At 46.1% G+C, this 16118-nt stretch overlaps 1 protein-coding gene across 1 annotated transcript; it reads right to left on the bottom strand.

The window, feature by feature from the left end:
* Window positions 1–7210: 7210 nt before the first annotated feature.
* On the bottom strand, window positions 7211–12673 carry LOC119363148 (omega-6 fatty acid desaturase, chloroplastic-like). The gene is made up of 10 exons (XM_037628459.1): window positions 12426–12673; window positions 12258–12309; window positions 11113–11345; window positions 10885–11028; window positions 10620–10771; window positions 10253–10375; window positions 9958–10135; window positions 8526–8644; window positions 7789–7903; window positions 7211–7694 (listed from the first exon to the last, which is right to left on the bottom strand). Exons 1-10 carry the CDS (start codon window positions 12477–12479, stop codon window positions 7533–7535), a joined length of 1332 nt encoding a protein of 443 aa, XP_037484356.1. The 5' UTR covers window positions 12480–12673; the 3' UTR covers window positions 7211–7532.
* Between the last annotated feature and the right edge of the window lie 3445 nt (window positions 12674–16118).

Genomic DNA, 16118 nt, shown 5'->3' with positions numbered 1-16118 from the left:
TATCGCCCCTGCATCAAATCGGCGTCCAGCCGGACCTTCAATTCCCGGCCACGCTCCCCCTCAAGCCCCGAGCTCCCCACGCCTCCCTCTCCGCCCGTGGCCAGCACCGAGGAGGGGTGGTTGCCAGTGCGGCCGAAGTACTGGTGGAGGGCCCAATCCCGCAGCTACCGGCTTTCAAGACGGAGCCGTTGGAGCGCCCCTGCTTCTCTCTCCCCTTCTGGACGTGCAGACTTTGTGAAGTTCCGAGACCGGATTTGCCATCGATGCCTGGACAGAGGCCATTGCAAATCTAGCTGCCGCAACCCCTTCAAGTGTCTTCGTTGTCGTCAGTTCAGCCACCGCGCAAGATCCTGCTTCAACCCCTTGAAGACGCCACCACCGCCTCCTCCTACGCGTGCGTCGCCTGCGGCCGCCTAGTTCTTCTGCAACATGCATGCGCCCTGCTAGACCAATTCCCCGCTCGCAGGCAGCCACTGGGAGGTTGGCCGACGGCGTGCCCGGCCCTATCCCTGCTTTAGGCCGAAGAGCATGGATCAGAACGCACAACCGCTCGCCTGACGCGTCATGCCGAGACTCTGTTGCTACTGTCACCCTGGATTCCCACGGACGCTCATCTTCGACATCGCCGCGCACCACCTCTCGAGACATCATCGAGATCAAGACTTCTAGCTCTGCCATGGCCTCGCCACCGCCATCGCCGCGCACCACCGCTCAGGACATCATCGAGATCGAGACTACCAACTCTGCCATGGGCTGGCTCTGCAAAACCAGTACCTGCCAAGACGCCAGGATTCAGCCGTCCTTCTCGCTGGATGATAGTGAGACGCAATCGGAGGCGCGCCGGAGCCCGCCGAACACAACACCGGAGGTCGCCGCTGCTTCGCCCACGGTGGCCAGGTCGCCTTACACGGAGCCGGAACCGGACACCCCTGTCCACATCCCCATGTCCACCCCTCCGGGAAGCCTGGCCACGCCGCAACCTAGATCCCCGCTCTTTGTTGCCCGTCGGCCACCGCTGCTACCTGTGCCAAGCTCCACTCCACCGCGCCGGCCTGCAAACAGGAGGAAGACACTTGCGGGTGTGGTTGGCTTCAACACGACCAGGTGCAGCCCACGCCTTCAAGCAAAGAACAGAAAAATGCCTGTGCGCAGATGGCCGAGAGGCTGTTGTGCCAGCGCATGGGAATCATAGATGAAGGACAACAACTCACGGAAGACGCCATTGGCAAGTTCGTTGAGATGTTTCAGGGAAGGCTACCGGACATAGCTGTTTCAGCCCTTAGGGCTCTGTTCAACCTTGACTGTGACCTTGCTACGGCTGTTGAAGATGCTCTGTTGGAGTATGGAGGTGAGGCTGGCCCTGAACTGCAGTCAACGGCCAAGGAGATTGCCGGCGTGTCGGCATGATCGGACTGGTGCAAGTCCCAGTTGATGTTGCCCCTTCTCCATGTTAGCTACAACCCTGAAATACATGCTGTACACCTGCTTGCTGCTGGTCTTGAGGGATGCGGCTAGCTGTTGCCCTGGCGAGGTGCCCTTAGATGTGTGTTGCATCTGTTGCTGGCTGTTGAGCTATGCTTTGTTTCATTTTGGATTGTTGTGCGATACGCCTAGAGCTGATCATGTTTGGGTCTGCTCCTCTGATGTAATCCGAGTTCATCAATGTTAGATCAAAACTTGAGTGTTCTTAGCTGGAATGTCCGAGGCTTAAATTGTCCTGATCGTCGCGCTGCCATCTACGAGACCGTCAATGCCACTCCCTGTCATATCATTTGTTTTCAAGAAACCAAGCTCGAGCAGGTCGATCCTTTCACTGCTTCCCACCTGGGAGGGCACAGATTGAAGAACTTTGCTCAACGTCCGGCATTGGGCACCCGCGGCGGCATTCTGCTTCTCTGGGATGAGAACTTTGTCTCCGTCCAGAATGTGTCCTTTGGTGCATTTTTCCTCTCTGCCAAAGTCACCATTGCTTCATCAGGCACTTCATTCAAGCTAACATCTGTCTACGGCCCGACTCGAAGCAACCTCAAAGACGCCTTCTTCCAGGAGCTGGCCCAGGAGAAGCCCCCCACTGGAGACAAATGGTTGGTCACCGGTGACTTTAACCAAATATATAGAGCTAGAGACAAAAATCGTGCAAATGTTGATCGGAGTCGAATTGTCCGTTTCCGCAACGCCCTCAATGCATGTGAGCTTAAAGAGATACACCTGCAAAACCGGAAATTTACTTGGAGCAACGAGCGAAATGATCCAACAATGAGCAAGCTCGACTCTTTCTTCTGCAATGAGGAATGGGACATCGAATTTGGCACACATCTTCTGCATGCTCTTTCATCTTCGCTCTCTGACCATTGCCCTCTTCTCCTTGCCAATGATAAAGGGCCGCCGAGAAACAAGTGCTTCCGCTTTGAAAACTTTTGGACTAAAATGCCTGGGTTCCAAGATATTGTCCAAGGAGCTTGGGGTAGACAGGTGAACCACGTGGACCCCTACCACATCCTCTTTCACAAAATGAAAAATACGAGCCAAGCGCTTAAAAAATGGAGCAAGACGATTTTTGCACACTCGAAGGTGCAAGTCCACATGGCCCTAGAGGTAATTCTCCGTTTGGACGAGGCCCAAGACTCCCGGCCTCTCAGTGCTGATGAGCGAGATCTTCGTAGGAGGCTCAAGCGCAAGGTGATTAGTCTATCTGTGCTTGAGCGTGCCCGGAAAAGGCAATGTTCGAGAATCACCAACCTCAAAGTTGGAGATGCCAACACCCGTTTTTTTCATCTACGTGTCAATCGTAGAAGAAGAAAGAATTTCATTCACCGCCTCAAGCACAATAGTGGATGGGTGACTGATCATGATCACAAGAAGTTCATCATCCAAAACCACTTCCCGGAGGTAACAAAAAGGGGCCCACCTCGCAGCATTGACATTAATTGGAGTAATATTCCGGTCCCTGCATGTGACCTTTCGGATCTTGGGGCTGCCTTCACAGAGGAAGAGGTTAAGAGGGCAATCTGGGATCTCCCAAGTGACAAAGCCCCGGGGCCGGATGGCTTCACCGGTGCCTTCTTCAAGGACTGTTGGGAGATCATCAAGGGGGACATTATGGTCGCGGTCAACCACTTCTCCAACTTGCACACCGCCAACCTCCATTGGCTCAACTCGGCGAACATCGCCCTCATCCCTAAGAAGGATGGTGCAGAGTGCATCTCCGATTTCCGGCCCATTAGTCTCATCCATGCCATTGCTAAGATTATCGCTAAGATGATGGCCACACGCCTTGCCCCGCACATGCAAAGCCTTGTCTCAAATGCCCAAAGCGCTTTTATAAAGAAGAGAAGTATCCATGATAATTTCATGTATGTCAGAAACTTGGCAAGGAAGCTTCACCGCCGCAAAACCCCAACTTTGCTCTTCAAGCTCGACATCAAGAAAGCTTTTGATTCGGTTCGATGGGATTTCCTCTTTGATCTCCTACGACACCTCGGCTTCCCAAGCAGATTTCGAGAGTGGGTTTCAGCCCTCCTTTCCACGGCCACATCGAGGGTCTTGATCAATGGAGTGATGGGTGACCCGCTGAAGCATGGTTGTGGGCTGCGACAGGGAGACCCCCTGTCTCCCCTTTTGTTCGTCCTGGTGATTGATCCTCTACACCACCTTCTAAACAAGGCCACTGCTCAGGGACACCTCCAGCCGCTTTGTGGAAGAGCCACGACCATCCGTGCATCGCTATATGCCGACGACGCGGCCATATTTGTCAAGCCTATCAAGGAAGACGTTCAATTCCTTGCATCCACCCTGGCCTCCTTTGGGGAAGTCGCCGGCCTCGTCACTAACTGCACCAAAAGCCTTGTGGCCCCTATTCGTTGCGGCGATGTTGATCTTGATGATACTCTTCAAGCTTTCCCGGCTGTTCGCACCTCGTTCCCGATGAGATACCTTGGGCTGCCGTTGTCCGTTAGGCGTCTCAAGCGGATTCATTTTCAACACCTCGAGGATAAGGTGGCTAGCAAGCTCCCCCCTTGGCAAAGCAGACATGTCGCCACTGCGGGTCGGGCCGTTCTTGTTAAGGCCGTCCTCACCGCTATTGCCATATATCACCTGACGCCTCTCGACATCCCGGTCGAGGTTCTGAAGAAAATTGATAGTCTACGACGCGCCTATCTTTGGGCGGGCACAGACACAGTTTCCGGTGGAAAATGCAAAATAAACTGGGACCTTGTTTGCAAGCCGAAGAAGAATGGTGGCCTGGGCGTGTTAAATTTGGCCAAATTTGCTAAGGCTCTTCGGCTTAGGTGGCTTTGGTTGGAGTGGAAGGATCCCACAAAACCATGGATCGGTATGGGCACGCCGTGCACAGATGATGACCGGGCGTTTTTTGCGTCTGCCACGCGCGTCACGGTGGGCAACGGACGAACGGCAAAATTTTGGAACTCCCCTTGGCTACAGGGCTTGAGACCTCGTGACATCGCGCCTCGCATCTTTGACCTCTCTCGAAAGAAAAATTGTTCCGTCCAGCAAGCTCTACACAACAGTCTGTGGATCTCTAACATCGACATTTCCAATGGCCTTTCCCTTGGTCACGTCCAAGAGTTTGCAAATCTTTGGGGAAAGCCGAATTCTGTCACCCTTGAAGAGGGGATGGAGGATTCAATTGTATGGAAGTTCACTAAAGATGGTATGTACTCCGCCTCTTCAGCATACAAGGCACAATTTGAAGGGCTTACTACTTCATATCTGGTGCAATCGGTTTGGAAGGTCTGGGCTCCCCCGCGATGCAAATTTTTTGCTTGGCTTGTTCTACAAAATAGGATCTGGACGTCTGATCGCTTAATTATGCAGGGTTGGCCCAATTGTGGTGTATGCCCTCTATGCAAGCAATGCCAGGAATCTGCGGCTCATCTCCTCTTCCAATGTCGATTCACTCTTCGGGTGTGGAACGATATTATTCCGTGGCTTGGATTGCACCACGTCAACACGGCCACCTGGGCGACGAGGGTCTTGATGAGAGATTGGTGGACCAACAACATACACACTCGGGTTGGATCTCCCAAGGCGCTGGCCTCTCTGATGATGCTCATCTCATGGGAGATTTGGACCGAACGCAATGCTAGAGTCTTCCGTAACACGGCCGTCCCTTCGATGGTTCTCATTTCCAAGATTAAAGACGAGGTGTCTCTTTGGGCTTTAGCCGGTGCAAAGCAGTTGGGTATTGTAATGCCGCGAGAGTAGTCCTTTCTTTTATTATTGCTGCTTTGCGGCTTTGTCCTAAAACTCCTTCCTTATTCAATGAAATGGCAAGTCTTTTGCCTTGTTTCAAAAAAAAAAATGATTCCCGTCGTGTATTTTTGTGTATTGCTGGTGCCTCGTGAACGTGGCTGCGCAGGAGTAGAATACGCGTAGCACGTTGTGACCATTTACGGCCTCTGGAAGCAAGGATGGGATGGACTGTAGATTTCTCTGATGGGTGCTAGTGCGCTGCTGCAGAAACGGCGTTGAGTTCACAGGGAACGAACGATCTATTCTAAACCTGGTGTGCTGATCGGAGTGAAGGAGCCAGACGAAGAGAGGGCAGGCAGTGGACCGATCATGGCGTCCTTGCAGGCCCGGTACCGGGATGAATCTTCGGCCGCCGGCGGCGCGGCCAAATTTGATGCGAATACACGCAAAATTCTCCAACAAGCCGGGGTGACCCGGGGGCTGCTACGCGAGCCCTTCTATTAAAGCGAGGACATAGTCAAATCACCCACAAAAAAAGAATCACTCGTAGCTCTTCTATATGGGCCGGCCCAAAGTAGCTGTAGCTCTTCCTCCTCGCTCCCGAAAATACACTTGTTTCGCAAAGATAAAAATCAATTGTTCTAAAAAAGATAAAAATCAATTTGTCTAAAAAAAGAGACAAAAATCAATGCTCCTCGCTCCCAGAAAAACTGGTTCCCGTTCTAGAGCCGGATTTTCCAAATGGTTACAATAAAATGCGTTGTTTAAATTCATTTAAAATATACTCCCTCCGTTTTAAAATATTTGAAGTTCTGAGTTTGTCCTAAGTCAAACATCGTTAAGTTTTTTTTTCGGTGAAAAAATTGTTAAGTTTGATCATCTATACAAAAAGATATATTGACATCTACAATGCAAAAAATATATAGTATGATTTTATGATGAATATACTGAAAATAATTTGATGTTATAAATGTTGGTGTATTTTTTTAAATAGACTTGGTCAAACTTAAAGAGTTTGACTTAGGACAACCTAAAGCTTCAAATATTTTGGAATGGACCGAGTGCACATGAAAATAAAAAAGTTCATCTCATGTTTAGGGAAAAATAATATTTACAAAAAAAATGTACATGTGTCATGTAAAAGAGTTCATTAAAACTTCCTTATTATGTTGTCCTGTACATGGACGAGACACAGTCTTCGTGCCAGCAGTTGCCCCGATTTTTTTTTACGAATACGCAAAGCTTGCTTATCTTTCATTAATACAGAAGAGAATAAAATGAGTATAAAGAGGAGATACAACACATACCATAAACGCAAGTAGACGCATACATGGTGCCTAGAGCAGAAGGACCAGAGATGCTCGGTCCAAACCAAGGACACAACACAGCTAAACCCACGAAGCCCCAGTTTAGAGGGGCAAGACAAACCAACATGAAGTCTATCATCGCCAAAAGCTAACACTAGGGATACCGCGAGTGACCAAGATAGCACCTTCATGAAGGAAAATGACGCTATGGCACCATTGCCATCCGATCCGGAGAACCGGACCTAGGGTTTCCCCTAAACTCGAAGTGGGGCGCAGGAGAAGGCCACAACAGCACCTTCAAGAGGAAAATGACACCCGGCAAGCCGGAAAAAGCAACACGCAGATACAAACGAAGCTAAAAATGGCCGATTTACAAGGTTGTCAGCCAAGTGAGACTTAACGAAGTCTCAATCGACCGAGCGCTAGCCACACCATTTCTACAAGGTGATGATGAAATTTTTTCAGGTAGATTGACTAACCATCCATGGATTGATCATTGATGGAATCATCGAGTGAATGATAAAACCCTCAGATGGAAATAGTACATCTGGTGTGGCACAACAAAGAAGACGAGAGGAAGACACAAATCTTCTTCACCTTTGCTGCGGCGCAATGGAGATGGGCAGATAATGGCCTGGAACTTCATTTCTTGAGCTTGCGATATCGTTGCCATTTTACTGATGCAATATAAATATTGTTCTGTCACTTTGCTGATGTTTGAATGAGAATGAATGTGAAATACATACGCTGTTTCCTCTTGCATGTTTAATATATGACATTATAATATACTGTTATATGTTGTTTCTACTTGTTTGAGCATCTGAGGTCAAGAGAAAAGGTAAAACTCCAGGCAGCTTTCAATAAAAGCCATCTGCAATAAGGAGTATCCCTGCCGACTCACAATAAAAGCCATGTCTGAGCCATCTGCGATGAGCCTTTTGTAGTGTAATAATGGTTGTGATTGTTCTTAATGTCTAAATACTCTCTGACTAGTCAATGGTAGCAATTGCATCAAGCATAATCTGGCATGAACTTCTTAAGGAATCTTATTGGTTGAGATTCCTCAGGTACGAGCTCGTCAAAAGAAACGTAGTATCTCTCTTTGTCATACACATGGCACGTAGTCAGTATTGTCTTCATCAACCGCCAATTCCAGCTGGCCTCGTTGATATACTGCAAACAGAAGACATGCCGGGAGCACAAATGAAGCTATGCTGTCGAGACCCAGAGAAAATGCACAAAACTAGAAGGAGAAGCATCAAAGCACCTTGCCCCAGTTCTGTTTAATGGAGTCGTGGGCAGCACGAAGGTTATAACTTGGAATTCTCGGAGAAATATGGTGCGGGACATGTACATTTATGTCATGGCAAAGGATCTCTATCCTGTAAATGTACAAATATGTTAGCCAGATAAAACTCAATTTCAGAATCAACATGTTTCCAAGACAATTTGGCTGGACGGGAAAAGGAAGATATGATGTACTCCAGTTCACCTAAAGTTGGAACTTACACTCAGTACTCATAGTTTCGCATACATCCTTCATCACAGAATATTCAAAATGTGTTCCAAGATCCATTAGTAATACACTAATACTAGATGTACTTGAGTGAAGTACTATCCTATTTGCACGGTTAGTCCTAAACTAGGACCAGAACTCCAGAGTTCAATTAAGCCTATTTAATTTGCAATCCTAAAACTGTACTTCGAAGGCCCCATAACATCCTCTCATGGCACTTTATCCAAAATGAAAAATGAATTGCAATCCAGAAACATTGCACCGCATGCTGGTGAATTTTCTTAATTTTCAATTGAAACACGAAGCAACAAATGGACAATAGCTGTCATTTTATTTGGATGCAAAGCCATTGTTTTATCTTGCCATACTAATTCGATGAAAATCAACATGGACATCATTTCCTGAAAGTTTGTTTAATATATATGATCATAACAGGAGTCCTAATATGCATTTAAACAAAACTGAAAGCAAAGATAAATAATTCGTACCATCGAGGATAGCTACAGTGAACTGTGCCGTTTAATTGCGCCTGTGCAGCATTCCACTCTTTTGATGATTTGAAAGGTATATGAGGAGCAGTGTGATGCACCATTGTAAAGGTGCTCATCTGAAGCAAATAGTTTAAATAAAACAAAGTTAAGTTAACTTTCAGTATACAAACTCATAAACAATGAAGTTGCTACTTCATTACTTGGACCAATATTATTATCTCTTTACGTATGCATTCCTTGCTTGGAGAGGTGTTCTGTAATTATGGCTAGCTTTAACTGTGTCTTCGGGTTTCTAGCCAATTTAGTCGATGCAAGTATTGGGGAGAGCTAATTCATGGTAGATTACAGGTGAACTCCACTACAGTCGATTCATAGGTACCGTACACTGTCATTTTGTGTTCGGAACTTAATGCCAGAACTGCCGCCTCTCCGATGACCTGCCCGCTAGCACCGGCCTAACCGCCGCCCACAGTCAGTGTCGCTGCCGCCGCGCCCTGCCCTGCCCCAGACACCTCCTCTGCCAGTCTGCCGCTGCACCAGCTATCCCTCTAAGCCCGGAGGGCCAGGTTCTTTGCTAGCGCCGGCATGCCACCCCCACCCCTAAACCTAAGTCAGGTCGGGATTAATCTTGCCGCTGCTCATCCCTTCTCGCCTGCCTTTCTACGCCGGCTAAACCTTGATATGCTGCTCGCCTGCTCCGCAGCCTGCTGCAACGTTGCAGGCTCCGCCTAGTCCCGTGCTTGGTTGAGAGAAAGGAGTGGGTGCTGCTATATGTCCGATATGTGATTTTCCTGGTAAGTTTGACCACGCCCCGTGGTTGGCCGCCGAAAAGTTTCCTCGGTTCTTTGCTAGCGCGGGCTCCACCTATATTTTATAGTGTAGCTGTTGTTCGCAGCATTGGAAGATGAAAATAAACTTGTCTTTATGAAGACTACTAGTCTGTACCTTCCTCCTTCCTACTAAGACCACTGGGTGCAGAGAATTAGTCTTATTAAATAAAGGAAAATCCTATGGCTCCGGCGAGATAATTCCATTGACATCTAGAAATTTGGCAAATTCTAGGTGGAAGCTTGCACGATTGGGAGTCTTCTAGATATTCTGGTGGGCTCAAGTCTTCTAGATAATATACTTCCACAGCTGAACAGGACAACCATGAATTTGGATACTGTACATCTGCAGTGCTCCCTCCGTTCGAAATCATTTGGAGTTCTAGCTTTGTCGTAAGTCAAACTTCTCTATATTTGACATAATTTACAGAAAAAAATGTTAATATCTACAATATGCGACCACTCCTGCTCCTATACAACTTCGGCATTTGTGTTCTACACATTTGGTAAATTTAAAGAAGTTTGACTTAGGATAAAGCTAGAATTTCAAATAATTTGGAATGGAGGGAGTAAATGATAGTAACAAAAAATCAGCAATGTACCCAAAAGTGATAAACCATCCATGGCATGAACCAGAACTTGAACCATCCAGCTATTCCTGATTGAAGAATGATTAGGGGCCATCCAATTGCCATGAATGCAAAGACACACGCCAAACTTATCTTCACCCTAGGGAGTTCATTTGGCCGGAATTTTTTTAGATCAAAGTGCCACATCAACCTGACAAGTTACATTGTGAACATAAATGTTATTGCCTGGAGGAATTCATAAGAAATAATTCAACATAAGAGATGGCCATCAAAACATGTGAATCGAGAGATGTTGGGTGGGATATACCAGTGAGCAATAGACATCCATGGCCTGATAGGACCATAACCAAATATAATTGCCTTCCTTAGGAAAGAAGACGATTCAATTTCGTTTTGCCAAACAGGTTGCCATGCAGTATCTTCTACTAACCTGGAGTTATATCAAGGTAAAAATTTGAATGACCAAAGTAGAACGTGGTTGGAAATGAAAAGGGCTTTCAGATCACGATATGGCTTTTTTTAAAGTATACGAGTCTTTTTGTTACAGTGCAATGCATGAACTGAAAACACCAAAAGTTAAGTAACAGGCTGATACTATCGACTCATTAACTTGAATGACAATAACATCATCTGGACCATATTGGAGATGATTATACAGGGAGGTATATACATACATATTTGTCTTGGCGTGATGTCTGTCATGCTTAAATCTCCAAGGTTCATAAGGGTAAATTAATGGCAGGAAAGCTAGAGTTCCAACGATATCCTCCACTAGCTTATTCCTTGAAAATGATTTATGTGCACAATCATGACCTATGACAAAAAACTTCACAAAGGCATCAATTAAATCGTGGACAGGCCACAAGGACAAAAGCAAGCAAGTGTGCAACACGTGTGCAAGCACACCCACAGGCAGGTTTGGAGGGAAAGAGAGCTCACCCCAGTCACTGCTGTACCAGCCCATGCCCAAGCAACGGGAAGAAGATACCATGGAGCTTTTGAGATAAGGAAAAGACCGAAAGCATATGAAGTAACTGATATCAGAACAGATGCCCAAGCCTTTACATCATCGATTTCAAATACCTAGCAGGAGCAAAGTTTTATATAAGAATTTGAGTACAGGGAACATCAGGAGCATAGCTGGTATTGGCATTGTCTAGTTGGTACCTCTTTAGGCAGAGTATCCATGACATCTTTAAGAGTAATGTTATCTGGTAGCTGTTCTCCAATTTGATTGAAACCATAATCTTCAGACATTTGCTTCCTTTTTTCCTCATCATCAAGCAGTGGTGGAGTAACAGGTAGTACTGCTGCTTGCAACCTTCCCCTTTGTTTCAATGGTAAAAATTGGTGATGACTTCTCCCGTTGCATAAAGAAAATCTCTTCACAATAAGTGAACCTGGCAAAACATTGGAACGCAACATCGAAACAATGAAACGATGCGGCCAAATAAGAATGAAAATTGGGAAGTTAGATATATACTCCATCCACTCCAAAATATTTGAAGTTCTAGGTTTGTCTTAAGTCAAACTTCTTTAAGTTTGTGGTGAATATAACAAAACTAATTTGGTGTTGCAAATGTTGGTATGTTTCCAATAGACTTGGTCAAACTTAAAGATGTTTGACTTAGGACAAATCTAGAACTTCAAATATTTTGCAACGGAGGGAGTATATGTGATGAGCTGAGCTGAGCAATTTCTCAATCATCTCATTTGTATCACAATCTAATTACGGCCGTGCTACAGCATGGATCCGTGCCCAAGGCTTACAAAACGAATCACACGACCCCTTATTCTTCCTTGTGCCGGGACTCCTCCCCTCCTCATACTCCACACAGTGGCTGCACTGCCTCCTTCTCTCCTGCACCTGTTCTGGCTACATTGCTACTGCCAGTGTCAAGTCAGGACACCGCTCACCCAAATCAGGCCATCCTCTAAGCCTGGCAGGGAGCTCATTACCGATCACGTGCCTCTACGGTCGCCGGCGTCGAGGTCAACCCCCTCAACCGCCAGAGTCCAAGCCACAAGCTTCTCTACCAAAGGAAAATTATTTGATATAACTAACCACTTGTAATGCTACATACAAGGACATACAGCCTTGTATTCTCGCCATGCAATTGGAAGTACAATTCATAAATTCACAATACCACGACCCGGGTATGGTGATTCCCCATCCAATCCTGGACAGTTATGTTCCAGGCAATTCAACGCATTGCTATGTCCACGAGAACAGGGGAGCCGTCTATCTCGCACCACACAAAGGCCCTACATTTCCAACCACAAATGCGAGTACTAGGACGGCGGGATGGTACCTGACAGAGCTCCCGCGGCTGCTCTCCGCGGCGAGAGGTTCTTGGCGGGCGCCTGGGCAACAACAAGCTCGGTGAGTGCCTCGCAGGCATTAGCACGAACAGATGGAGGGCACATAAACAAAGCATGCGCAGGATAACTGGAACATGATGACAGGATAGGGTTCCTACCCGCCGGAACGAGAGGAGCTGCAGAGGGGCGGAGAGGCCGCTCGCCGTCGCCATCTGCTCCCGCCGCCGCGGCCGAGACGGTGAGAGTGTGGAGACGGCGGCGGGGAGCTGGCGAGAGAGTGTGGAGATGGTTTGGATGGGGGAGGGCCCTGCGCTGGCGTGGTGGTTGTGATGAACGCTGCCCGGCAGAGGCGAGGCGAGCGCGCGCCGCAGATTGCAGAGACTATTGGCTGGGGCGCGATAATGGCCAGAGGACCTGGCAATAAATTTTGCGTGACAAAGGATTTATATTATTTTTTGAGTCACACAAAAAGGGATATAGGAACACGGTCGATAACAAAGTTTGACATGACCCCTAAAAAAAAAGTTTGACATGAAACCTGCGTGGCTGCGTGAACATGGACATCAATCAAGGGCGCTAAGACTTCAAATCCTGCTCCATATGATCTTGTTGTTTCGGGAAGGGACGTGGACTTTTTAAATTAAACTCCGGAAATATGCTTTCGCCTTGCTTTATAGATAAAGCATTGATCCATACAACAAGCATCGAAGTCTCAGTCCAGAAACGACGGTTGGAGCCACAACACAAGCATGCCCAAGAAAGCATTAAAAAAAAGCCACATAGTGGCAACCACGAAGCGGCACTACCATGACGACACCGGATAAATGTGCAAACTTCAAAAGAGTTTTTTTGAAGATTATAACAAGTGAGCTGGCATTGAGATTTTGATCTTGTCAACAATGATAAAAGTACTTCGTGTGTGCGTGCGTGCGTGCGTGCGTGCGTGCGTGCGTGCGTGTGTGTGTGTGTGTGATTCAGTGGGATCTATATAGTATTTATGGTCTCATATATATATGACATATTATGGAATGGAAATAATATAAAACTTCATAGCACAAACAAAATGGTTTTGAAACATGTTTTCCATCAAATTGTAAGGCAAAATATTGGGCATAAAAGAATCTATAAATATAGATCAAAATGTTTGATTGAGCTAAAAATAAGTTTATATATTTGACAAAGGTTTAAATAGAGAAACTGCTTTCTCTCAATGTCATATAACTCGATGCTTACGAGAATCAGTTGTAAGCATGGGTAGATGAATGAATTCATCTTGATAGTTATGAATACAAAAGGGTCAAAGAGTTTTACTGAGTGTTAGTAACAAATCAAGGATCTCAAAAAAGAATAAATGTATTATTCCGAGAATATGAAGTTAAAGTTCTTTATTGAGTATATATGAATATCAACTTCACAGTATAATTGGGCTATGATAATTAGTTAGAATTATTTTATGAACAATATTGTTGATTCTATAACGATGGAGATATGTGTTTTGAAAACATTAGATGTTTCAATATTGTCTGAATCAAGAAATGTCTTGATATAATTGGATGTTACAGAAGTTGTAAGAAACCCATAAACATTATATTGTGAATATGGCTAATCAAGAAGAATCTTGATATAAATGGGTGGATCCAAAAGTATGATGTGAATATAATCAAGAAGAGTCTTGATATAGTTTGTGTGATTCTAAGTGCAATGAGTCCAATAATATTTTATTTTGAATAAAATGTTATAGCTCAAAGCAAGATGGATGAAACTAATGACAAAGGCCCTACCACAAGCAAAGCATGAGTAACACCAGATAAACCATGGGTGTTTGAAGACTATGCAACTAGATTACTGACTCTAGTGCAAGTGGGAGACTGCTGGAAATATGCCCTAGAGGCAATAATATTGTATTATTATATTTCCATTATTCATAATTAAAAGTTTATATTTCATGTTATAACTGCTATGATCCAGGAATACGTGATTCAGTGGAAAACTATATGCACGTGTGAAATGATAAATAGTTAAACAATAGGTTCCCGGTCTCGCCTCTAAGAATGGCTCAAGTGTTGTTGGTGATCGCATTTTTCGGATCTTAGGATATCATTAAGTGTAACGATAGTCCTAAACCAACATTGAGGGTATGATGTTAGAAGAACGATCATATTGAATCGACCCAATACTTGTTTGTTATACTTTGTGATTATATCGTCTGAAATCATCTATTATAACACGAAGTGTTAGCATGTGTTTTAGTTCCTCAGACCATGAGAGTTTCTCGGTCACTTCCTACTATACGGTGGGCTTTGGGGTTGCTCAAACGTCATCTGTAACAAGGTGATCATAACGACAACTTTCAGGTTCACCGGAAAGTTTGACAAGTGACCGGATAGCTCGAGAGTGGGATTTGCTCCTTCGATGATGGAGAAATATTCTTAGGGCCCTCTCGGTGTGACGACATCCATCATCGTCTGGCTGGACACAGGTGACTACGTCATAGGGATGCTGGAACACGTTAACGAGAAAGAAGAACAAAATCGATAACAAGAGCAATGGTATAGTGAGCATGGTGATGACTTAGGAGGATACCGGTGCACACCGGGTTTTGTAAAGCATCGCGAAGCAAAGGGAACATCACATGATAACCAAACATTCACTCAAATATCATTCGTGTAATCATAGGGACCGACATGGATGTCCATAGTTCCGCTATTGGTCATTTAACGAAGGGGTTCTGTTCATGTCTATGATTTATCGAACCTACGAGGTCATAAGCTTAATGTAATCACGATCTGCTGAGTGTTAGTGGTATGGGAGTAATGAGAATATATTTGTGGAATTTTTTCATTAATATCCTGAATAGTTTCGAGAGGTTCTATATGCGTTTTGGGGTCACTAGAAGGGTTTCGGTGAATATCGGGTAACATTGAGCATTACCGATTAATTATATATATGTGGAAAATGTTTTCGGGTATATTAAATGTTGGGGAACGTAGTAATTTCAAAAAATTTCCTACGCACACGCAAGATCATGTGATGCATAGCAATGAGGGGGAGAGTATTGTCTACGTACCCAACGCAGACCGACTGCGGAAGTGATGACACGACGTAGAGGAAGTAGTCGTACGTCTTCACGATCCAACCGATCAAGCACCGAAACTACGGCACCTCCGAGTTCGAGCACACGTTCAGCTCGATGACGATCCCCGGACTCCGATCCAGCAAAGTGTCGGGGAAGAGTTCCGTCAGCACGACGGCGTGGTGACGATCTTGATGAACTACAGCAGCAGGGCTTCGCCTAAACTCCGCTACAGTATTATCGAGGAATATGGTGGCAGGGGGCACCGCACACGGCTAAGGAACAGATCACGTGGATCAACTTGTGTGTTCTAGGGTGCCCCCTGCCCCCGTATATAAAGGATCCAAGGGGGAGGGGGCGGCCGGCCAGGAGGAGGGCGCAGGAGGAGTCCTACTCCTACCGGGAGTAGGACTCCCCCCCCCAATCCTATTCCAACTAGGATTCCCAAGGGGGAAAGAGGGAGAGGGGTGGCCGGCCACCTCTCCTAGTCCTAATAGGACTAGGGGAAGGGGGGAGGCGCGCAGCCCTTGTGGGCAGCCCCTTCACCTTTCCACTAAGGCCCATGAAGGCCCATATGGCTCCCGGGGGGTTCCGGTAACCTCCCGGTAATCCGGTAAAATCCCGATTTCACCCGGAACACTTTCGATGTCCAAACATAGGCTTCCAATATATCAATATTTACGTCTCGACCATTTCGAGACTCCTCGTCATGTCCGTGATCACATCCGGGACTCCGAACAACCTTCGGTACATCAAAACTCATAAACTCATAATATAA

This window comes from Triticum dicoccoides, chromosome 2B, assembly GCF_002162155.2.
Source record: "Triticum dicoccoides isolate Atlit2015 ecotype Zavitan chromosome 2B, WEW_v2.0, whole genome shotgun sequence".
Classification (NCBI taxonomy): Eukaryota; Viridiplantae; Streptophyta; class Magnoliopsida; order Poales; family Poaceae; genus Triticum; species Triticum dicoccoides.
Note: the sequence above shows the minus strand (reverse complement) of the source record. Positions and strands in the feature narration are given on the sequence as shown.